At 37.6% G+C, this 26,475-nt stretch overlaps 1 protein-coding gene across 4 annotated transcripts in view; it reads right to left on the reverse strand.

The window, feature by feature from the left end:
• The window catches only part of LOC140753444 (voltage-gated delayed rectifier potassium channel KCNH8), a 112,423-nt gene that overhangs the window by 11,834 nt on the left and 74,114 nt on the right, over nt 1-26,475 (reverse strand). The window contains exons 3-7 of one of the 4 annotated variants that reach the window (XM_073088043.1): nt 10,260-10,490; nt 5,481-5,618; nt 3,774-3,958; nt 2,677-2,911; nt 1,666-1,829 (exon numbers count right to left, since the gene is read on the reverse strand). In XM_073088043.1, the coding sequence (XP_072944144.1) occupies nt 1,666-1,829; nt 2,677-2,911; nt 3,774-3,958; nt 5,481-5,618; nt 10,260-10,490 (953 nt within the window). Of the gene's footprint in view, nt 1-1,665; nt 1,830-2,676; nt 2,912-3,764; nt 4,022-5,480; nt 5,619-10,259; nt 10,491-26,475 lie in introns of all 4 variants that reach the window. The other 3 variants (XM_073088042.1, XM_073088041.1, XM_073088040.1) reach the window with 3 other exon arrangements.

Raw genomic sequence — 26,475 nt, forward strand, 5'->3', positions numbered from 1 at the left:
AATAATACTAGCTTTCTGTTTGGCGAATTTTGTATTGGAACTAAAAACAAATATTTTTATTTTCGTAAAGAGGCGAAAAGTCTGATTCGGAATTTTCGGTTAAGTAGTCATTGATTCTATTCTGATATATAAAAAAAAGTTAATCTTTTCATATATTTCCATAAATAGTAGGTGCAGAAAATGAATAATATTTTAGACTCAATCAGTTATTGAACTTTTTAATCATAGTATATTTATTGTAATTAAATCGCTCTCAAGGTGACTCTTGCCATCACAACAAACTCTACATTTTACAACCAGTACAACGAAACATAATAAAACAATTAACTGGTCAATTAGTAAGTACCTATGTTTTAGCTTATTGTATTACAGCTCTGCAATTCAATTTGCTAATAGTTTAAAACAAGGCGCCAAAGTTACAGGAACTGTAAATGGGAATGAAAAATTGTTAATTTTCGAGCAAAATGACTTTCGCTTAACGATTTAATTAATTTGAAACTTTTGGTCGCTTGTGGTCGAAGTAATAATTTCCATAATGAAAACAATTGCGTAGTTGAAATAATTGGGTACAGTGGTCAGATTTAGGGTCTATTCACACGTACTTCGACCACAACACAACGACAAATTCCGTGGGTGAGTGCTTAATATAATACTAGCAGTACCCGCGGCTTCGCCCGCTTTTTTTCAATCATACTAAAATATAGCCTATAACACTTTTGAATAGTGTAGCTTTTTGATTATGAAAGAATTTTTATGGACGGTTCAGTATTTCCGAGGATTAACCCTTACAAACAAACAAACAATCAAAGTCTACTATTTACTTCTTTATTATATTATACCTCTTTATGATATACTTAGATATAGTAAAACGTCCAAATTACCTGTTTCGACGATACTAACCACATCTCAACTACAAGCGACAAGGTTTGAGAGACCGGCCACTTCATAGCAAACACAAGCTACAATACAATTCACACATGCCACTTCTCTGCCGACTTGTAGCTACCGAGGCGATTGTGGTACGTGTGAATAGCCACTTACGGTTCCTGTAGCTACCGGCGATTGTGGTACGTGTGAACAGCCACTTACCGTTCCTGTAGCTACCGGCGATTGTGGTACGTGTAAACAGCCACTTACCGTTCCTGTAGCTACCGGCGATTGTGGTACGTGTGAACAGCCACTTACCGTTCCTGTAGCTACCGGCGATTGTGGTACGTGTGAACAGCCACTTACCGTTCCTGTAGCTACCGGCGATTGTGGTACGTGTGAACAGCCACTTACCGTTCCTGTACCTACCGGCGATTGTGGTACGTGTGAACAGCCACTTACCGTTCCTGTACCTACCGGCGATTGTGGTACGTGTGAACAGCCACTTACCGTTCCTGTAGCTACCGGCGATTGTGGTACGTGTGAACAGCCACTTACCGTTCCTGTAGCTACCGGCGATTGTGGTACGTGTGAACAGCCACTTACCGTTCCTGTAGCTACCGGCGATTGTGGTACGTGTGAACAGCCACTTACCGTTCCTGTAGCTACCGGCGATTGTGGTACGTGTGAACAGCCACTTACCGTTCCTGTAGCTACCGGCGATTGTGGTACGTGTGAACAGCCACTTACCGTTCCTGTAGCTAACGGCGATTGTGGTACGTGTGAACAGCCACTTACCGTTCCGCTGTACACGTCGGAGGCGTAAAGTAGGTCAAACGGAAGCGCGGCCAGGAGGTCCACCACGAACCAACTCCGGATGTAATTAAGGGCTATTGCCTTAGAGTCCGAGACCACCTCCCCTTTCTTGCTTACAAATGTTGTTCGGAAATTAAGTACGATATCTGAAACATCCAGATTTATTAGTTACATTTGTATGTTCGTGATATGAATATTTCTTTGTATTCTAAGGGTGGGTTGCATCGAAAGCCTCGTTAAAGTTTGCGTTAAAGTTAAATATAACAGTAACTTTGACGGTAGCGATGGAATGCAAAATTTCTGTGTTGCGTCATTTGTGTCTCTGTCACCACAATTATTAGTCGACGTTGACAGATATGGAAGTTGACAAATACAGTAACATTTATAAGTGTTAGTTATGACGTAACTTCTTGAATTAACCATGGATTTGACGGTTGGTTAGGCTTCTGATCCAACCCACCCTAAGACAAATGCAAACTATAATCTATGATTAAATTAGCAGTCAAACTTTCAACAAGCAGACTTATTCATTCATAAAAACAAATTGAATATTTTTAAAAAGGCAGATTCTTTACAGGCATCTTTTTAATGTCCTCAAATTACAACCGCTTTGCATATTGCTTTGCATATTTGTATTACGCTTATGGAAATGAAGCCAACCAAAAATTCCATAAGTGACATTTTTGAACCTGTAAACCTAGGATAGTCTGAAATCTTGACTTACGAGTATCATTATACTTTGTAAAATATTGTTTTTGTCACGCAATCAGTCTATCCATTCAATCATTCAGTCTGGAATTTGATGACCAATTCAATCAATCTCTAATTTGAAAACTGCATGATGAGTTTATCTGTAAGTAGCTGTACATTTTAGACTTTATAACTTTAGATGTAGGTATAGTTTGTAAGGAAGATGTTATTAATGTACAACTGTCAAACCTGAATAAATTAAAAAAAAAACTGTCTACAGGAAATTACAATTGCAGCCAGTACCAATAATGAAGAGCGCTTCCACCACGACGTCGCTGGTCACACTGATCCTCGGATGCCCCTCATCAACAAAGCTGGCATTATACGGAACCACAACAGCCACATAAAACGTAGCAATTAGAATGAGCCAGTCCCAGAATGTTTTAAAAACGCCGTAATGTGAGATAATAAATCTTGACTTTTTTATTGCTGACGTTTTGTATTCCGGCAACGGAGGGTCCGACGAGTGGAGGAGGTTCTAAAATGACAAATGAATTGTTATTGTTCGTACTTATACTAAATACTTGGCAAAATTTTGTAAATTGCGTAAACGTGTTAAGTTTTCATTTATGGTGATGTTTTCTATGCTTCTATGCTTTTCCGGAGGTAGGAACAGGCATGCAGTCAGTTCGTTTTATGTTTTATATATGTACTAATAGGTATGTAATCAGTAGCAGCCGAGCATGTAGTCCATCTGATGGTAAGTGGTTACTACTGCCCATGAACACAGCAGCGCTTGACACTACTGTTAATAGGCAGAAATAGGTGTGGCGGTGGTGCTGCCGGAGTTGAACCACACAGGGTTCTACAACCTTTCGTCCAAGTTGAAATTAAGCGGGCATTGCAACTGGAATATATAATCAAACCCATTCGGTACCAACCTCACCCGTTTACAGGTGTATTGCCACTGCTGAATACTAAGTTGCAAGATCTCATGTAAGTAAATCTGTCTTACCCTTTAAACTAGAACGTGCACTGATATTATTAATCAGTTGTATTTCCGCAGACGAATCACGCAGCACTACCTACAGTATGCCCAGCGTGAAGTAGTTCTTGCGTTCCGGTGGAAGGGTGCGAATGCCGACTGTCTTGCATTAATATGCAATATCGCCTCGTGGCGACCATCCTTGTCCTAACATCTATGATCGGCTTCGGGTACAATAGGAAGCCTACGGAAGGCTGATTATGTGTCCATGTCCAAAGTCGGCAGACCATACTTAATTAGGTGGACTACATGCTCGTTCGACACTTTAATCTTATAAATAAGACCTACTTACCTATCTAGACTATATTGTTAGATCCTCATCTTAAATTATGTTATTACAAATTACCTTACTAACATTGTTGAGTTTAAGTTTAGTCTTCATTTTATCTGGTTTATAGTGTCCTGAAAGCTGGTAAAGTACTGCCCTGGAGCGCCGCCTGCCCATGTTGGCGGGCGAGGGCGCTTCGGGGTCAAGATTGCCATTCGGGTCTGGAAGGAGGCAACTAGATTCAGCTCGGAACCGCGCGCCCAAAAGTGCCGCTGCGGGGACAAATGGGGATAACGCTAGAGTGACCACGCCAGCCGACGGCCGCACCGCGGCTCCTGCATGCACAAATCGCTCTCTTACTGCTCGATAGTTAAGCTAAGAACGCTCTACGGAATCAAAAGTTTACTGTCTGCTAAGTATTCGAATAGCAACTCAATAGGAATCGTCAAAAATATGTTCAGAAGATTCTTATATTATGAAGTAAGTAGCTAAGCAAACCGTTAACCCGTTATCATTTCAATAATTTCTTAATAGAAAAAAAAAAATTCTTCAGTTGGTATTCGAAACGAGCAGACAAATATTTTATCAAAAATATTTCAGAATATAAAGCAACATTAATAATTATAAACAAAATACCCTAAACATTTATGGCAACACTTGCTTTTACAAAGTAAAATGTGGTCTGCGAAGCAAACATTTAAGCGCAAGTAAGTATGTCCTACGCATTTAAAATGGCCGCATTTAATTATTTGAAATAACGTATACTTTTTATTAATCTATAAATATTTTAAATTATTACAAAGTAAACATTCAAAAAAAAATATATAATAAAATTGTGTTTTATTAATAAAATGCTGAAATGCAAAATTAAGGTGTACTTTAACAATAAAAAATTAAAAATTCATAGAAGTTGTGAAGATTTACAGTCATGCAAGAATATTTCCAGATATACATACAGAATATAAAAGAATATATTATAAATAATACATTTATTATAAAAACTTATCTACTAGGACGTAGTAAAGACGTGTGAAAAACTGAGAATTTTTAACAAAACATGCATTTTATAAAATAAGTTCATAATAGACTCATTTTATTACAAAAGATTATATTGCGATGAATACAGAAAAAATACATAGATTTTTGTAGAGGATAAAGGAAAAAGTTGTTAATGTCACTCACGGCATAGTACTTACGATTCTACATTTAATTTTAGAAAAAATTGTGAAATTTCGTGAAAAGTTAAAGAATTTCATGTAAGAATTGTCTATCTACGAGTATAAATGTTGAGTATTCATGTTAATTATGTTAAGTCGTAATTATCCAATCTTGCTAACATAAAAATAGAAGAGTTTACCTACGTACGAGAGATTGTTTATAAGTTTGTGTTATGTTATATCCTAAACAAAGAGAGTAGAGAGCGCAGTAATATCTAAACAGTTAATCCCGCACGAAACTACTTTCTATCTCTAAATACTCTGTGCTCGACTACATACGTCAAAAATCAACGCTACATACGAGTATTACTACTACGCAAACAATCTGATGGAACTTTACCGTGCGGTGTTGCTCGGATCTCGCTATGGCCAGGGGAGCTATGGGAACTGAATCTAACGCAATCATTTAATTGAACCGATGTCTAGAACTAAAACGTGCTTAGTACACGTTATTACAAATTCAAGTACTCAATAGTATACTAATTATATGAAACAACTTCTTAAAAGGCTAACGAGTTCTTAATTCTTTTGTTTGCAATTTTCTCAACAATTCGAAACGTCTTTATGAGGCACTTACCGCTGTCGAAGTCCTCGTTAGTTGTCATCGCAGCCATCTTAGTATTGGTGATGTCCTTGAAGGATGCGAGGAACAAAACCACTTCACGTTTCTCATTTTTAATTGGCACGATATCGAGCAGGCACCAGAATGGAGTCCCTGAAAGTGTATAGTTATTATAGAAACGAGAAAATTTAAGTGCATAGTTTTTTAAGTACCTGGTATTAAAGATGGATTAGATTGTTAGATAGTGATGGCTTCTAGCTAGAAATTCGGATTCTCAATTGAGGGGCCAAGATTTGAACACCAAGCAGGCATCTCTGCTTTATTGAGTATGAAGTTAATTGCTTATACGGTCAAAGAGAACATTGTGCAACCTGTACGTTGCACGATCCAGTACGAAAAGTCTACCAATTTCCACTTGGTTAGGTTAGGTTAGGCGGTGGACTATGACTGAAACCCTTCTCACCTTGTGAGAACACTCGTGCTCAGCAGTAGGACAGCAATGAGTTGGTGATAACTTATTTATATAAAGGTGGTATAACTTTTTATGATTCGACTATACTGTGATGAAGACGGCATTAACTGAGCCAAGCTAGCAAATCCTTTGATGTTTGTTCAGTAAGTTTTAATTGATGCATCTTTAACGCCGACAGATATAGATTGTTCGTCCGTGGAGCCCTACGACCTAAAGTTCTTTTGATAAATGTACCAACGTGCCAGAAAGCAGTAAACGCCTGGTGACAACAAACAGCTGTGTGCTTGTAAAAGTTTAATTTTGTCGAATGGAATCGTAAACTCCTTATTGGTTTTGTTTACGATTGTGGCTGAACGACGCACTTCAGAGCTATTAATGCAAAGTTTCCATGCCTTAGCCTGGCCTTAGCCTTTTCAATAAACAAAAGCGTGGTGTATGTCCATTTTTGTTCCTATATCTGTAAATGAATTAGAGTGTTTGTTTGTAGAATTCAAAGTACCTACTCCCATTTTTTGACGTTCAAATCATAAAAATGTATTGGTAATGTTATAATTTTGTGTTACTATCGTACTATATTTGTTCAAAGCGTTAATTCGAATAACAAGGCGATGGAACCATCTGTTGTTCGACTCCGAAGACACCACCGTGAAACCTATATCTGCCTAATAACAGCAGTGATAAGCGCTGCTGTGTGTGGATTTGAGTGGTGTTGTAAGCAAGGTATACCTTTCCGAGGCGTTAATATTTAGTCGACATCAAGACTCTATCTTTTACGCTCGTTTGCTTAATCTATAAAAAGTGTCTTTGATCACTTTTTATTCTGAAAATATTCAAGAATATATATACTGCAAAATTGTAAAACAGAACATGAGGGTGGGTGCGGATGAAATTACTCTATCCCTAGTATAAATAACTTTTTCATAAAAAGGGATGAAATATTCAGTCATAAGAAAACAAGAGCTATCGTTGGAAAACAGCAATATAGCAAAGCTATTTGCAAGCAGAAATACATTTTGCGGACGGACATTGAAGATTGATTTTGTTTACAGTTGTATAAGATTGATTCTTTGTTTTGCTTGTTATTGGCTTTTCGTATAATTTTAAAATATAAAGCGTGTTATTGATTCTAAGATAAATTGTTACTGGCGGTGATAGCGTGGTATGAAACAGAAGTGAACATTATTTTTAGGAAATTATGTGTGTTTCTTACGTGTAAAAGCCGTAATATGAGGTTATTTTTGATGGAAATAAAAAGCATATCGAATTTACGTTACTACGTTACTTAGTCTGGTCCCAATTTATTTATGATTGGTGAAATATGGTTATATTGTATGGTTAGTTAACTATGTTGCCCTGGGATTTGGCTATAAATATACGAGTTAAGGGTGAATATTTCAAATATGATTGGTTGGCTAAATCCGAAACTAAAAGGAATAACAAAAATGCTGAAGGTAAACTCCCTTACGAGGCCAATTTTGATTATACTAAAACATTATATTAGATTTAAAAAATCGTGTCTAGCCGGAATTTGGAGGTATTCATTAAAAATAAGGTCGTATAGGTTTACTTATCCTTATAAGTGAACCTATACGACCTTATTGTTGTAATATTTGATCCTTATCAAATACTACAACGTAAGGGAAAATTACGAACGAAAATAAAAAGCTCCTTTTATGATTTTTCTCTTACATTACCTTTAACTACTCAATTCTTCGATATTATGTTCATTGATCTTAATACATATAATGTCTATGTTTAAAGGAAAAAATGTATACCTACCTATGTTAATAAGAATAGATTCAATATAATAAGGTAGGTAATAAATTCTTAAGGTACATTAAATGTAATATTATTCTCGGTTCTACAGTCATATGTACAGTAAGTTTAATGCCTATTGTGTTTCAGCGCTTTGTCGGTTTAATTTCGTTGAGAGTTTAGCAGATAACTCTAGTTTCCGAGTGGTTCGTATCCACTTGTTTACCGCGACCAAACATTTGTCCGATGGTGATTGCAAATAAACACAAACAGCAAATGCAGGAATGCACTATTTGTCTATTCTTTTATTAGGTAATAGAGGATTAGAGACTTTTAGTTTGAAGGTAGTAGAATCGTTTTGGTTAGACTCCGGAAGCACCATCGACTCGCCCATTTCTGCCTTATAACAGTACAGAACAGTGTAGCGGTGGGCCGTTGACGTTTTTTCCGGCAACGGTAATTTCCGTTGATCAACTAGTTAATTTCGTCAACGAGTTAACGTGCTACTAATTTCAACTTGCATCAACAATAAACGGTTTTTAACTATGCTACAACGATCAACGCGCCTCGACTGACGTGCGGTAAATGTTATTTTAGAAAAAAATGATTATTATAAATGTCAAGAATTGATATAAATATCAATTCTCGATATTTATAATAAATAATTATTAGATACATTGTACATAATCGGAGTTTAAATTATGTTATTATACCGACAAAATTAAGATATATGCTCGTCTGCTACTCATATATTATAAAAAATATATATTTCTTACAATTCTAAACAAAATAAAATTTACGTTGAAAATAACGAAACGTTCCGTTCAACATCGTTGACGTATTTAACTAGTTAATTTCTATTGGGTTAACGTTGATTCGTTGAAAGTGAATCAGTGGTTGATTTAACTAGTTCGTTGATTCAACGACCATCGCTAGTGTTGTGTTATGTTTAGCCCTCTGCTGCATTCTGGTTTAAAGGAAGTCTGAAGGAGGTTGGTGGTAAGTTATACGAGGTGTTCCATTTTACCTATTCCTTAGGGATAACGCATAAAAACATAAAAAACTAGTACATATCTACGGAACGAAATGGGATTTATTTAGTTTCATAGGTACTTATTAATCAAATATTAAAAAGTAATAAAAACCCCTAGTTTCATATTCTTATTGAACACAGAAAAAATAGATAGCTTTCTTTTTTGATAGATGGATACAATGCAAGTCTTATTTATGATTGTTAAATCTCAAAGATATTAGCATATTAATACTCACAGTAGCTTCGATACTATCCAAGTTTGCATTAATTTAAGTTTTGAACATGAGGGCAAGTATAAATTGATAGTTAATTTACTTCGTGGCTGAAATAATTATTCTACGGTGCTATCGGCTATCTTATATTATGTTTGGCTGGTATTATGGTTATATAATACATACATTATACATATTATAAACATAAAGATAGCCGAGGGTGTTTTTATAATAGGTATGGAACATAATTATGTATAAACACATTATAAAATAATCTGGTACTATTCGAGTAATTTGTTATCCAGCTGGTTCACACCTATCCAGTCAAATGCAGAGTCGTTTTAAACTCGAGATAGTTGTGATAGCACATTCCCCAGTTGAATCATACTAGCTCTATCAACTTTAACAATGAAACATTATATCATACAAAAACGGTTAAACACTACAACACACTTAGGTACAATCTTTGATCAAGCACCATTTGATTTCTGTTCATCTGATCGATGATATAATATGGTTAATGGATAGATGCTTTATTTGCTTTCATCGTTAATTCACTAGGTTTCGAAAATCCAAGAAAGTCCAAATTGCCTTCAAACGCATACGAAACCGCAGGCAATAAGCTAGTTAATAATATGAGTTGATAATTTGATTTCCACAAGTACCCTTGTGAAAATTCCGGTATAAGGGGAATGAAACGAATTGTATAATTATGTACACTTGTATATATAGAGAGGTGGCCCTCATGGGTCACTGTACGCTACAATTCATATTGAGAAATGAACCAAAGGGATTTCTAAAAGTGGTTATCTTTGTACCCAATTTATATCCAATTGATACGTTCTTTACATACGCAACGGAGCGCGTATAACCATACATTAGATACCTTTAATAATATCGATCAATGGGTGGATATTTTTTACCACAATCATATTTATTTCTATCCTATTTTGAACGTGGTAGAGCTATCTGCGATTCGACTGCGGCAGCACCAGCTCTCTACTTAACAACAGCAGTTTTAAGCGCTGCTGTGTTCTGGTTTGGAGCGTGTGGTAAACGAGACATACTTATCTGTGGCGTGCCAACTTAGTGCTTAAGGGTAATGGCGCATCGGCGGCCGACTTCAGGTAGGAAATTAATCTTATCTGGGATTGATTACAGATATCCATGAGCGGCAGTAGCCACTTACCATCAGGTGGGCTGCATGCTCGTCTGCTACTCCTGTTATAAATTAAAAAAAAAATCCGACAACCTAGAATGCGACATTTATGAATACAGAATAAAAGACTAAGCGAAGAAATGTGAAAGGTAGAGGAACTCACCATTTTTCTTGTAGAATATGAGTTCCAGTTTCAGTTCGTGTTTGGACTCCAGCGCGATGTCGATCTCATGGCGGTGTTCCTCCCTGGTGTCGGGCCCGTGCAGGAACTTGCACGCGCACCCCTTCTGCATGATGTGCGCACGGGCCCACCCCGTCAGCTCGCAGAACCCGTCCGAGCAGTACACGATCGGGTAGGCCGGCACTTGAGCGTTCCCCAGCACGAAGTTGCTGTCTGTTGACAATAGAGGTTTTCAATTAGCCGTCGAAGTAGGAAAGAAAGAAGTTAACGATGTATTTTGTATTAATTTTGCATGTCCGAAGTTTTTTATTAAATCATAGTATTAAAATAAAACTATTTCCAATTTACAACTTTTATTATTCCCGCGTAAAATACGAATAATGTCAAGTACGTTCTTTTTCTTTTTTTTTATGCTAATGCATACAATCGTGTAACGCATACAGCCAGTGACTATATAAATGGGCACTTATTATTTACCAAAAATTATACTCAGTTAAAATAACACAAAATAATTAATTGAAATAATACTGTAATTAAATAATTTTAATATATTTTTAACAATAGTATGTTTGAAAATGCCACATGGATTCTTTACAAAGCATTGATATACTATTAATAAATACGTTATTAGTATGTAGTATATCAATGTTACAAAGATATCGTTAGGTAAATATGACAGCTGTGAACCACATCTCACACACTACTAATTTTAGTATAGGTGGGTATAATTTTTACTTACTTTTTTAATTTGTCGCATTGTAACATTTAAGACTGTAAATCAGCTCATGGAATATTACGGGACGAACGAATATATTGTAGAGTTCTTTAGAAACGGAAAACAAAAGCTCAGCGTTAAGATACTGCTTATTTGTAAAAACGTTTTCATTTCTTTCTATTTCATTAAGTAATAATTTTAAATGGTTAAATAAGGACTACATTTGAACTGCTTTTATCTCATTTTATCATCAATCGCTTTCAAGTAACACATTTATTGAAATTATTTTTATTTTTATTCGAAGATGGGTAAATTTCGTATTTCTTCGTTATAACATTTAAAAGTCCATCAGACCACGTAGTGTGTCGCAGTTTTGTAAGTGGTAGTAAGTAGCAAGCTACTTCGTCTCAAACACACAAATGCTGTGTTTTACTGAACGATTCACTTTGCTGCATTGTCTGTAATTATTCTCTTTTGTTCTCAAAACGTTCTGAATGCGAACTTCAACTTTCGTTGCAACATTTATCTGTACATAGCATTAAGCGGAGCTACTTTTTTGGTGTCAGTGTGCAATTACGCTTTCCAACCTTCGTAGCGCATTTGTAGAGAAAATACTGAGATTTTTTACGCAGCGTAGTCGCTACGTCAACATTCAACAGTACCCTTACCAGGAGTTTTTATGTTTCGACCATAGATTAGTAAAGATAACTCACTCCATACAAGTAAATGAAGCCAGTTTTGACAGTAGGAATTGTGTGCGTAATAATAAAGTGTTGCCTCGTCTCCGTTCTAGTCTCCCTAAAATGTTTGAAATACGTATTTATTTATTATGTTAATTACGTAGTATTCGGTATTTATACGTAAACTTTCTCTAACAAGGTTCTATTTGTCAAGAATTTAAACAATAAAATGACCAATCCCGTCGTCTGTATCTACACCACATTACGAATTGTTTTCTTAGTAGTATAATTTAGTAGGCGCTTAGAGTAGCAAGGGAAAAGGGATTAAATTAAATGTGTATTACGAAAGTAATGTTTATTTATGAAATATACTCAACGCACACCATAACTAATAAGCAATAAAAAGTCAAATATGTTAAAAATTAACTAAAAATATACAGAAGAAAATATATGACAGTGACAACAACAAACATAAAATATACAATTGCTATAACAACGATTAACTAAATCCGTAAATGTACAAATTAAACAAAAAAATTATAAATAAACAAGCTTCATGGAATCACAAATCACAAGTAAATGAGGAGATATTATTGTTTCATTATTTTTCGTGTTTGGTCCGCCATGATTAAGTTACTGACAAGAAAGAGACAATGTATTCCTTCCAAAAGTAAAGTGACGCAAAAGTTACGTCGATATTTACGTATGAATATTTTGAAGGTGATTATTATTATTATTTACCCCTTGTGATTCGACTGAAAAAAATATTTCCAAAATTTAATTATAATTTAATAATATTATAATATTTCAATTTAATGTTACTCGTACGTAGCTGTTAAATTTAAATAAAACACATAATCAATATCTAATTTTACTTGCAAGTTATTTCCCACATATAAAGTAATTCACAATAAGGTACTGGCAACACTTAGTACTGTCAATTTTATCTATTTTCGTGTTTGTGAAATATTAAAAATATGTAGTTTTTAGACCACTTACGAATGAAATGATACTTCTCCGAGCTTTTTCTTAGATTCCGTGCTGTGTTTGCACCATTTAACTGCATATGTCGGCATTTTTCCGCGTAAATTACACCACGACGGTCGGAAACGTTATGGGAAAAACCGTAAAGTGTTTTACGTGAGTGTGTGCGTAATTTCGTGTACATGCATGAAACCCGTAAGCTGTTTGATTTTTTTTTGACTTCGTCAATTACAAGGCGGTGAGATATCTTTACTTATCTATGGTTTCGACATATATGACTGTTTTGATATTTGTTTACGTATTTGCCCATACAAGTTCCAAGCAGCGCCCCTAGCGGATCGTGTCAGAACTAGGAAATCGTATGGGCCAATACGTAAACAAATACCAAAACAGTCATATTTGTCGAAACGTAAAAACTCCTGGTAAGGGTACTGACTTGAATAATCGGTATATGTGTTTCTTACTGCTTAAAGAATAATTAAAAAACGATTTTTCTTGCGAGTGTTACGTGAACACTTAGATGTAAATGTTATAAACAGTGTATTTTTATGCCATATTTTAATTTGAGAAAGTTTCGTGTAATGATTTCTTTTAGGTAGATATTTCCGCCTGACTACTAAGTTTGTTCTTTTCTTTCATTTTTATTTATTTCTCTTAGAAATACGTGCGGGTAGCTATAAAAGTCAAACCGCATAAACATATTACATATTTTAAATAACGTGTAATTTAATAATAGGGCACACAAAATGTAGAGGCAAAAACAAACTCCACTTTATTGAGTTAAATTAGCAGTAAATTGATTTCAACGCACACTGGCTTTGTTCATACGAAGGCTAATGTACGTAATCAGATCGTTGTAAGGGGAACTTTAAATTGCTTTCGCCGAGCTATCCTTACGTATTCGAGGTTTGGTTGATCCTTTTGTTTGAAGGAATTAAAAAAACTGATAACTCATATCATTTGGAGGCAAATTAGGTAATATAAGATAATATGAAGGCGGTATTTTTTTTTGTTGGTTCAGCTCCGGAGGCATCACCGCCACACTTATGTCTGCCTAATAACAACATCGTTAAGTGCTGCTGTGTTCTGGTTTAAAGAGTGTAAGGGTGACAATTTATATGAGGCGTTCTACCTTAGTACTGAGGGGAAGCAATGTATCTCTGATCTTAATTTAGTTTAAGTTATTATAGTACTGTAAATAATTTTAATATTTTGTTCAATTAATAAATACAAATACTCTCTGATCGATATGAGGTAGGATTTTAATCTATATGGGCTTAATTTCAATTTATTATGGGCGCAGATGCCACTCACCGTCAGGTGGACTGCAAGATGCTATTTCTATTGTATAAAAATAGGACCCTACGACAGTAACAAATTACCACAAAATGAAGTTTGCAATTACGAAAAACTAAAGCTCGTGAAACCGGGTATTGAAATTTGTAATGAATATTCCTTTGCAATTGCAGAAACAAACTGTCAGCCGTCCATTCAATAACTGAACGCGCACAGCATTGTTTAACAAGAGGTAAATTTATAAATTTGTGCCGGAATTAATGTTGTAAGTTATTGTTGAAATTCGGAATTTTGATCATAGCGTCCGAGTTCAAACCACAGGTAAATGACCTCTAATTTGTTTAAGTTGGTAATTTGAAGGTGGTAGAACCCTTTGTGGTTCGACTCCGGCGGCACCACCGCCACACCTATTTCTACCTAATAACAGCAGTGTTAGGCGCTGCTGTGTTCCGGTTTGAAGGGTGTGGTAAGGGAGACATACTTTTCCGAGGCGTTCCAGCTTAGTCCTAAGGGGTAGCGGCGCATCTGTGGCCGACCTCAGGTAGAAATATCTAATCCTATCTGGGGTTGATTACAGATGTCCATGGGCGGCAGTAGCCACTTACCATCAGGTGGACTGCATGCTCGTCTGCTACTCCTATATTATAAAAAAAAAAAGTTAAATTTGCTTTAATGATGAAGCAAACCATCACGAGAAAATCTTATCCACAAACGAGTTTTTATAGGTGAACAAAAAGTTCATATAGGTGCGTGAAGTCTATCAATTCGTAGTTGGAAAGTTAACTATGGCCTAGATGTATAGATACATCTAGAGGCGACTAAAAGGGGGCTTCCGGGGTTGCGGACGGCAAGAGTGGGAGCTCGAACCGCCCGGCCAGCAACCCTGGGATGGACGGCGGTATGTGTGGTCGCATACCGTCGTAAACACCAGACGGTGTGGCGAGCGACAAGCTCACCTGGGCGGAGCCCGACGGGGCAACGCGCTAAGAGGTCTCCGGTTGCGTTCCTTTGGAGATCCCGAAGCCCTTTACGCAGCGCCGAGGACGGCCACCGGGGGGGTTTTAGTGCGGTCAGAATCCCACATAACCCTTCGTCGCTACCACGACACCGCGTACCTTTTGAAGGTTGCCCTTCGTAAACAAAAAAAAAAAAGATGTATTTAGCTTGGAGTACAGGCCTGGTACTCTCCAGTACAGGCCTGGGGCCAGCAGTTGGACGGTGATGGTGCTTTTGTGGACGATATTGTATTTTTTCAAGTGAATACTCGTTAAAATCCTTGATTAAACATATGAAATAGACGTCTTAGACAGCGAGTACCTTGACGATATTGCCCGGAAACTGCTCACTGCCTCAAAGCTTTGATTTGTCACACAGCTAATATATTTCAATACGAATATGTCGACAGCACCGTCTTCTCAGGAAATAAGGTTTGAATGAAATGAAAACTGCGCTTCAGGGCAAGGTTCAGCGCAAGGTTTTGTTTGTGAAAATTGGTTTTTATTGCTCTTTTAAGCGGTACAGCGGTACAAGACGACCCGCGTGGCGGAGCGGTCACCAAACCGGTCTGACGCGCAAAGGGTCCCGGGTTCGATCCCCGGCCAGACAGATATCTAAATGATGAATTTAGATTTCTGTTCCTGGGTCTGGGTGTTTGTGTATTTGTCTATGTGTGTGTACATGGCACCCACAACACAGGGAATCCTAGTGTGGGGCTGTGAGTGTAGAAAGCGTTTATTTATTTATTTATTTACATGTACAATGTACGTAGGCTACCTAATTAAGCTTTTAATAGTCTTTGCTCCTTAAACAAAAAAGGCATTAACTTCGTAAATTACAGGTAGATATATAATAGGTATGTTAACACTGGTCGTCACTTGCAAATAAATGAAATTTTATTTAGTCGTTGAAAGTAACACACAACTACAAAATTAACATTAAAAGGCAAGTAAGCAATGCCCAGTAAAGGCAAAGCTGGAACATTAAGTCCTTTGTGAAACAGCAATTCAGTTTAAATTTGTTTCGAGCACAATTCACTGAAAAATTAAATTGAAAGCGTTACACTGTTACCTACAAACACATTCAAACAAAACTGTGCAATCCGACTACATTCGTGCTACTAAGGGCTTCAACAGACATAATCTTTTCCGTTTAAAGAATCTTGTCTTAAGTCTTTCTCTTTTAGTATCGACTAAAGATTAAGGGCCGTAATGACATGCATTGATCGATTGGCGATTTGGTTGCTTTTCGGAAGCTAGATGAAGCGATGACGCGATACTACAGGTTCACGCTTCAACGCCGGTTGCAGCTTTCAGAAGCTGCAGTGCAGCAACTGTTCATACAAATATGTAATGTAGCATTAATACACAACCACGAGGTCTGCCATATGTATGATGAGCTTAACGTTATCAAGGTTATTAAAGTTGGACGCCTGCGATGGGCTAAATAACTAAATGGTAAATCAGATGGGCGAAGAAATCGTGGAATGCCAAAACTCAGGTGGCTAGATGAAGTGGAACAGGACCTAAAGACTCTGAGCGTGACGAAGTGGAAAGAGAGAGCCAAGAATAGTCCAGGCTGGAGAAATATTCTGGACCAGGCCAAGGCCCACGTAGCGCCTTAAATGATGAGTATTAATACAGTGGTTAAAGTCGTTTATTAAAGTTGATATCACAACTGAAGTGGAAACGAAACGGTTTATGCCGTTTCGTTTCGCCACGTAAGTCGCTACTTGCTAGACTTACTGCGTTCACGTCTTTTTTGGATCGTTTCGTAGTATATCACTACAGCATCGATGCAATAGTCGAACAAAAATCGCTGATAAAAGTAGCATGTCTGTTAGAGCTCTAATGTATGTCACAGAAATCTAGCAAAAGAGCCGGTAAAGGCGTGACTTTGCGACGCTAAACGAATGTCACTATCACTATTGGGACAAAGGAGAGAAAATGACAGGTGAGTGCTACTGAAAATCTCTCTGATGTCGACACTAGAGGTATGTTCTTATTGTGTTCATAGAGGATATGTGCCATTTGTTTATCACAAGCTTTTATTTAACCTGCCTTGTTAGTTCAAATGTATATACGAGTATGTTATGGTCGATTGTAACTGAATTTTTAACCAGTAGGTACAACTCAACTGATTGAGCTAAAGGTTTTGTTTTAAATATAGGAGTAGCAGACGAGCATGCAGTCCACCTGGCTAGTGGCTAATGCCGTCTATGGACATCTATAATCAACCTCGGATACGATTAGATATTCCTACCAGAGGTCAGCCGACACCATCGTTTTGGGTGACACACATGATTAGTTCGTTCACCCTAATAAATGCATTTCAAATAAATTAACCATCCTTAACTAACGTGGTGTAGTTAAATGATGAAAAGTCAAAAATCTGGTATGCCGTGTCGTGTTGTCCTAATAAAAGCGTTCATTATGTCCCGGATAAAATAATTTTCAATTTGATCAAATCATATTATGTGTCCGACGAACGGAAATCGAATATTTTACGAGCTTATTATCATCGATTACATGGGCTTTTTATTAAATTCAGTATTCGCCAGCGATCGCATACCAATCAATATGTACAGGTAATTTAATTTACAAAATTGAGTATGCATCAATGTGAAACATTTCAAAATATTTGAGTATTGCCCAGAAAATAATTATTATATAGAGCCGATGGAAGCCAATAATAATATTGCTGAGTTGAGTAGATATGATAAAATATGAAATGTTATCTTACGAACAAAGGAAGGACCGCTTCACGCAATAACGTAAACCCTCAATCGATTCCTACTACTTTGTTTTCTTTGGCTTCGTAAATCCCTGCTTTGAAGGAAAATGGTCGGACGCTAATCCCGAGTGTTTCCTAAAGTAAGCAAGGACTGGATTCGGATTCAAACGAGCTCGTTCGATCGATTCCGGCGATAGAGGCACCGCACGTATTTATGATTATTAACAGCGGTGTCAAACGCTGCTAGGTGGTAGAACCTACCTTTTCTACCTCCTTACAGTAGTGTTAAGCGCTGTTGTGTGATGGTTTGAAGAGTGTAGTAAGGCAGACATACTTTTCTGAGGCGTTCTAGCTTAGTCCTCAGGGGTAGTGGCGCATCTGCGGCCGACCTCAGGTAGGAAGCTAATCCTATCTGGGGTTGATTACAAATGTCCATGGGTGGCAGTAGCCACTTACCATCACGTGGACTGCATGCTTGTGGGGTGTGGGGTTCAAGGGTGAGTGATGCGCAACACATGACTACAAATCAAGAATAGTCACTTAGCCTCTCCTCACCAACTCCACTCCCATCCTACTCGCGGTGGACCCTGTTACATCGAGTAACCTATGTCAAGATTGTGGTAACCAACCCCGGTGGAGATATAGGTCGATAAGCAGATGGGAGAAGGGGGTCCGGACTAAGTCACTCAATCCGGATTGTCGGGCGTTGGCAGCAGGACGCTCTGAACAAAACACTAACACCACTGCGGTGCAGAAGGCAACGGGAAACCACTGCACTATTTTTCCCAAGAAACCCGTAATGATAAGTCAAGTAAAGGATGGAACGATGGCATGCGATCCGGCTACCACCCGGCGCCATGTCGAGTCCAGGTCGCATGGTGTGAAGTATGCTACAGGCCTCACTGCAGTGACACGCCAGGCTCAGTGTGGAGTGAATGTTACTGGCGCGAATACCTCACATCATGTAACGCAACCACAACTGCGCAAGAAAATTAAATTGGGGACATGGAACGTGAGAGGAATGATCCAACCGGGCAAGTTGGAAATCATAGAAAGAGAACAACTGGAGCATAATGCCGATATACTAGGTCTCACAGAAACCCACATGAGAGGATCGGGATTCCATAGCACACCGTTCGGTCACACACTCTATTTCTCCGGCCCAGAAAAGGAAAGCAGAAACGGAGTGGCTCTGTCTTTATCACTCCGTATCAACAAGTCTATTTTGGGATACAACCCCGTGAGCGACCGCATCATTACGATGAAAATAAACACGAAGCCATGTCGCATGAACCTAATAGTAGTATATGCACCAACAGCCGCATCGCCAGAAAATGAAATTGACGTGTTCTACCAAAACCTCGAAGATACACTTAAAAGCTTTCCTAAGAGAGAAATAACGGTGCTGATGGGTGACTTAAATGCCAAGGTTGGGTCTACAAGTTTCGATGACCACTTAAGAGATGTAGTGGGAAAATTTGGTTTAGGAGAGAGAAATGACAGAGGTGAGATGTGGCTTCAATTCTGCACTGAGAACTCCCTCACGATCATGAATACATGCTTCGAAAACCACCCAAGGAGGCTATATACTTGGATAATGCCCGGTGACCGATGTAGAAACCAAATCGACTACATTGCAATTGATAAGCGATGGAGATCCTGTATTCGTAACACCAAAACATACCCGGGAGCTGATTGCGGAAGTGACCACAAACTCTTGATGGCAGAAATGATTGTAAAACTGAAACGGTGTCACAGAACAATTATAAGGCCTCAGAGAAGGCCGAACCCAAGAGACCTGCCTAGTTTTAGAGAGTGCTTTGAGAGAAAGATAGCTGAGATTTCTCTGAATCTTAACGATAACATAGACACGAACTGGACAGCAGTCAAAGACCTAATTCTCTCAGCACGAAACGAAATACGGACTGTAAACTCGGACACACCGAGGAATGCATGGATCACAGAAGAAACATGGAAGGCCATAAAAGAAAGAAAGGCACTACTTGCAGGCAAAACTGACGCCGTACACGAAGATTACAAACTGCTTTCAGCTCGAATACAACGCTTGTGTCGAAGAGACTATAATCAATACCTGAACTCCATCTGTCAGGATATTGAGAATCACGCACAACACCTGCACACAAGGGACTTGTTTTTAAAAGTGAAAAATATCATCCGGGACGTAAGGCCAAAAACCTGGACCATTGATGACGCAGATGGGAACCTTATATCGGAGATAGATCTGGTTACTGAGAGGTGGAGATCTTACTGCGAAGGTTTATACGCTGACAACAGGAGCTGGGAACGCGCAAATATATTGATCGAGCAGAACCACTTGGAACCTGATATATTGAAATCCGAGGTACAAAATGCTTTAAGGAAACTTAGGAACAACAAATCAGCCGGCGTCGACACAATATTCGCTGAAGAGCTAAAATGCCTCGGTGATATAGGTGAGAAACTTCTGCTAGATTTGTGTAACCAAGTGTGGCGTACAGGCAAATGGCCAACGGATTGGAAACAGTCCGTATTAGTTCCGATACATAAGAAGGGATCTACAAAATCGTGCGCAAATTACCGAACAGTGGCTCTCATATCTCACGCCAGCAAGGTAATGCTTCATGTAATCAATGGGCGACTGCAATCTTATCTGCAATGGCAAATACCATGTGAACAAGCTGGCTTTGTCAAAGGTCGCGGCACAAGAGAGCAAATAGTGAATGTGCGACAGATGATAGAGAAGAGTCGAGAGTTCAACGTGCCGATGCTTATCTGTTTCATTGATTACACAAAGGCTTTTGATTGTGTACGATGGGACTGCCTATGGCGCATCCTGCAGGAAATGGGAGTTCCCACACATCTGACAGCATTGATCGCAAGCCTGTACGAAGATGGTGAATCGATGATCAGGATTAATGATGTGATCTCGGGACCCCTGAAACCAGAAAAAGGAGTGCGCCAGGGATGTATTCTATCTCCTCTCCTTTTTAACATCTACGGAGAGTACATCATGAGAAGAGCATTGGATGACTGGGATGGAGGCATCACAATTGGTGGCAAAAAGATCAGCAACCTGAGATATGCAGATGACACCGCACTATTTGCGGCATCAGAGGATGAGATGGCCGATTTGTTTCGGAAAGTGGAGATCGAGAGCAAGCTGGTGGGGCTGTCGATTAACAGGGCGAAGACCAAAGTCATGTTCGTCGATAGAGCTGGGCAGCTTTCACAGACTGGCCTTTTATCAAACCTGCAGACGGTAAAGGAGTTTGTCTACCTTGGATCCATGATCAGCAACCAGGGAGGATGTGAAAAGGAGATACGCCGACGAACTCAAATGGCCAAAGATGCAATGAGTAAGCTCACAAAGATCTGGAGGAGCAGAAATGTGTCCAATGCCACCAAAATAAGAATTGTACGGACTTTGGTCTTCTCGGTGTTCTTATACGCATCTGAGTCCTGGACGATCCGAGCTATAGACAGAAGGAAGATCGATGCCTTCGAAATGTGGTGCTGGAGGAGAATGTTACGAATACCGTGGACGGCTAAAAGAACCAACAAGTCGATTCTCCAACAGCTTAAAATTAAAACCAGGTTATCCACGCTATGCTACCAACGCATTCTGACCTACTTTGGCCACATAGCACGAAGACAGCAAGACAACCTTGAAAAGCTGGTTGTGGTGGGCAAGGTAGATGGAAGAAGACCTAGAGGCCGATCACCTAGCCGATGGTCGGATTCTATAAAAGAAATAATGAGACTTCCAGTTACAACTGCTCTCAGACAAGCGGAAGACAGGGTAGCATGGAAGCAGCTCGTCAGATCATCCACAGAGGCTTACCAGAACGAGCACGACCTTCAGAAATGAAGAAACGACGAAAAAGAAAGAAAAAGAGGACTGCATGCTTGTCTGCTACTCCTGTATTATGAAAAAATGTTCTATTTTCAAGAATTTGTATTGGAGGCACAGTTATACAAAACGTTCCAACTTAGTCCTAGAGGTTAGCAATGCATAAGGGGCCGATCTCACATAGGTCTCAAATCCGATCCTGGATTGATTATAGACATGTCCATGACCAACAGTTACCAATTTCCATTACATGCTTCGTTGCTACTTCTATAATATAAAAAGGACATCTAGGCGTAAATACAAAGAGAAAGAATAAAGAAAACTTTACAATTATATTATATTGCTTAATGAAGTTCCTAAGTAAAGACGTTTTCATAGATACAATTTGATTTCGTACAAAGACTATCGCGATCGTTTTATCTGGGTTCCATTCAAAAGTTATGTAACTCTATTAACAAAATGGACGTGACAGACGCTATGAATAGTTTTGTCTGTGTCGAATAAATAAAGGTCCTTTAAGAACGTTTTCAAAAATATGTGTTTGTTCCTATTTATTTAGGTATTATATAAACAGTAATCAGTACCTTCGAGCACCAGGCACGGAAAGACGAAGAGAGTGAGAGAGATTTTGAATTACACATAATTAGGCAAATTGGATAATAGATTTTTTTATTATTGTCTATTTAATTGATACATCCAGTGTATTTTGTTTATAAAATTTAAACCAATAAAATCGTCTAATTCTGGAATTCATTTCCTAGGAAATGACAGAGAATTTTACAAAGCCGTATAAGTGGATGAACGTGGGTGCTTTGTGGGTCATAAATTTGTTATACCTGTTCCTTCGCTTCCATGCTCATTGAGCATACATCTTCATCTACCTTGCGCAAAGTTTTCATAAATATCTATAAGTACTGACTAATAGGTCAGACTCAAAAACATATTTTATAAGTAACTATAGTAATACAGTTGGAAAAAGAAATCGAAAATTTTATTCTCATTAAACGATATTGGAAATATCTAATTAAATATCTCATCAATCCCACATAATATCCAAATGACTACAACTTTCAAAATATGATCACAGAATAGAACAAAACGAACGAAAGCAAATTACATATTACAGTATAAAATATTAAATAATTTGCTACCTATAAAATGTGGAAACGCAACTATTATGCGCTTGAGAGAAATATTCATAAGATGAACTGATAGTGTCAGCTTTATTATAAAAGCTCTTTGTAACATAGATGATGTAAATCTTGAAATAATGAGCGAGAGCTTGATTTCCACGCGATCAAAGGTACCTTTTGTTGTATGTTATCTGAAATTGTGAAATTAAATAAGTTTTAAAAGGTGGCAGAACTCCGTTGTTAGACCGTGGTTGCGCCACCGCCACATTTATTTCTGGCTTATAGCAGCAATGTTCGATCTGTTTCTGGCTTTTAGTAGCAATGTTTAACCTATTTCTGGCCTTATATCAGCAATATTTGAAATGTTTCTTTTTCTATGAGTTTTAGAAATGCCGCTAAAATGTATTCCGTTCGAGTAAAAAACGTGTTTGTGGCTTTGACAGGATTTGTAATTATTTAAGAGAGATTGTCGATTTTCATTAACATTAGTTTGTAATAGTAAAATTGGCATTTTATTTACTTCCATACATTTTTTTATTTATAATATAGAAGTAGCAGACTAGCATGCAGTCCACCTGATGGTAAGTGGCTACTGCCGACCATGGACATCTGTAATCAACCCCAGATAGGATTAGTTGTTCCTACCTGAGGTCGGCCACAGATGCGCCGCTACCCCTGAGGACTAAGCAGGAACGCCTCGGAAAAGTCTGTCTCCCTTACCACACCCTTCAAACCGGAACACAGCAGCACCTAACACTGCTGTTATTACGTAGAAATAGGACATTAATACATTATAAAAAGCTTAATGATAAAATTAGGTGAAGTATTTGTTGTACATACGAGTATATAATTCTTATCTGTGTGAGTAATTACACAAACTACTTTCAGCGTGATGTAATAAATGTTATATTTTACAAAGTCAAGCGGTGATACTGGAGGTAAGTTTTGATTGCTCCCACTTCTCTCGATCCCCATCCACTGCTCACGTACTTTGTGGCAGCTATATGAACTCAGCTCGAAACTTTGTTACTTAGAATATAGATAATATGAAGACACTTACAAATTATACCTATTCAAGTCGGTGATATTTTTGGGTAAGCCAAAACAATTGGCAGGGAAAGTCTTCTGTGAACATTTTAAAAAATTGACAAAAATTTAAGCATTTTGTGATAAAATCCTAATTATAACTAAAACACCATCATTGACTCTATACTTAACATCTATATTTTAAATGCATAGTCCTTTTAGTACATACCCATGTAGGTATGTTGTTAAGTTTTCCCATTTTCATCGCACCGTCTGTACCAGTCTAGACAAGCTGCCGTTAACAGGGAAATATTTTATCCTGATAAATGCAATACTGGGAGAATATTGCTCTTCAAAACCCTGATGATATTAAATTTAGTATGACGTCGCCTATAATAGATTTTATTAAGGTTTCACTGGGTGCTTTGAAAAGCTTTCTTTAAGATACCTATTATTATTAGGTATGAACTATGAATCGTTGGGATATAATTAATCGTTACGTTTTATGTACAAGGGCCTTTAAGTGGAAATTGAATACTATTCTCGCCTCAATCTTTTAAGGCAATAAAAGTAAGTACTTGCGTCACTTATTTAATATTGTAATATAAAGCACTCTGGGACCTGTGGTAAGGGAGACATAGTTCTCGGAGACATTCCAACTTAGTCCTCAGAAGTAGGTACCTTTGGTGGACCTAAGACAGAATACTAAGTCTATCTGGGGTTCATTAATTAGATGTCCATTTGCGGCAGTGACCACTTACCATCAAGTCGATTACATGCTCGATTTCTACTTCTATAAAATACAAACAAACTTTATATTGAGTTCAATTATAACTAATATAAAATTTACTTCAGTAACTTCTAACTTTATTTTCTTATTCGCGACATAAAGTTACGAGCACTTTTCAAATCAAGACGGTTACTTTGTTCAATGTTCAGCGACGAAGTATTAGAAATGAACGAGAAATATTATTTACTTTCTAAGCTGGCTTTCAACGAAGTCGTTTCCTTCCATTACAAAACAAATAAAGCAGTGTTGGATCGTAAACAGCTCACACATTAAGTCGTATAGATGTCTACGTACTATGACTGAATTATGAAATACTAGAAGAGATTTAAGGTATTGAACTCTTTGTGGTTTAACTACAAATAGACTTCTACTACACTTGCTTCAATGGAATACAAATTCTGATTTTTTTTTGCAGTGTAGTACGAGAACATTGGGAGTTTTTGTTTTTCTACTGTCGAGGACGGACTGTAATCCAAGATAATAAATTTTGTTACAATTAATATTATATGGTGGTATATTTAATAGCCTTTGATAACAAGTTACCTTTTTATTATTGCATGCAAAATAAACAATAAATTGACCTAATAATTTAGTGGCCGATTTCCAATTCCCATTTCGTATCATGGTAACGCCAATCAGCAAAATATTGTCCAAAAGCTTAAAAAAAATCGGACAAATCAGACAGGAAAATAATTGGCTGGATACTGCCTTAAAAAGCAAACATGTGAAGTAAAAATAGCAGCTCTAATGGGAAACTGACATGTCCGTGAATTATGAATTTTAAGTAACAAAATTTTTCAAAGGTGTGGGAAGGTATGCGACCACACATACCGCCGTCCTTCCCGGGGTCGCTTACTGAACGGTTTGAGCTCCCACTCTTACCGCGCGCAACCCCGGAAGCCCTCTTTTAGTCGCCTCCTACGACAGACAGGGGATACCGTAGCCGTATTCTGATCCCGGGACAAAGGTGTGGGAAGTCTATCAACTGTCACTTTGTCGTACTTATGAATTCGAAGCTTTTATATCTACAGACATCTAACGTGTCAGACACGGGCCATGACAGACAAAATAATATGATTCTATACGATATTTACTTACCTTGTTAGCCTTTAAATTCCAATCAGATTGCGTATTTATATAAAGTAAATAATTATTTTATACAAATAGGTACTGCTATGTAACATCATAAATGACTAACATTTCTTTGAAATAATAATTAATAAGTATGTGCAGATCGTAAATCTTGCTCTTATACTGGCTCACGTAATGATGTTCTTACGTAAGGTATTTTCTATTGAACGGTTATTATTAGAAAGAGTAGTGAATATCAGCTCCATTCCATACAGTAAGATTAATGATGTGCTCGATACTTGAAAAGAGTTTTTGTATATCATAAGATCCTCTAAAATAGCAGTTTCATTCATGAAAGGTGTGAAAAAGTAACTGTTTGGGAACTTATAGTTTTTATCATATTACACAAAGAACCATAACATATGATCCTGTAAATCAGGCGCCCGCAAAACTTGATCTGTTAGCAAAAAAGGCAAGATTGATGAGGCGGGAGGGTGTCTTGACGGAGTTCCGCCCCCCCGCTTACGTGTCTTTTCATCGGAACCAGTATTCACCCTATTTTGCGGGTCACAACCCCCTGAGCGACACACATGCCAAGTATCATTAAATATCAATTCCCGTCAGAAATACGAAGCACGATACAGCACAAGTGACCGATAAAACTGATAAAGCTTATTTATACAAGTTAATTTCAGTAAAAATATGTATAAATGCTATATTTCAAACAGAATGCATGCTATGCTGTTATGCACGTTTTTGGACTATTTCGGAAGTTAATTACAATTTATTTATATTTGAAATAATGTTTAAATTTTAATTCCATTTTAATTAGGGATTATTATATGTCTGTGAAATATTTCGCAATTAATAATTTTATTTAAATCTGATTATATAAATAAAGTTGTTATAACAGCTTTGCTCTAT

The sequence above is a fragment of the Epargyreus clarus genome, unplaced genomic scaffold (assembly GCF_041222505.1).
Source record: "Epargyreus clarus isolate Ecla_fem2 unplaced genomic scaffold, WU_Ecla_fem_2.2 ptg000026l, whole genome shotgun sequence".
Taxonomy (NCBI): domain Eukaryota; kingdom Metazoa; phylum Arthropoda; class Insecta; order Lepidoptera; family Hesperiidae; genus Epargyreus; species Epargyreus clarus.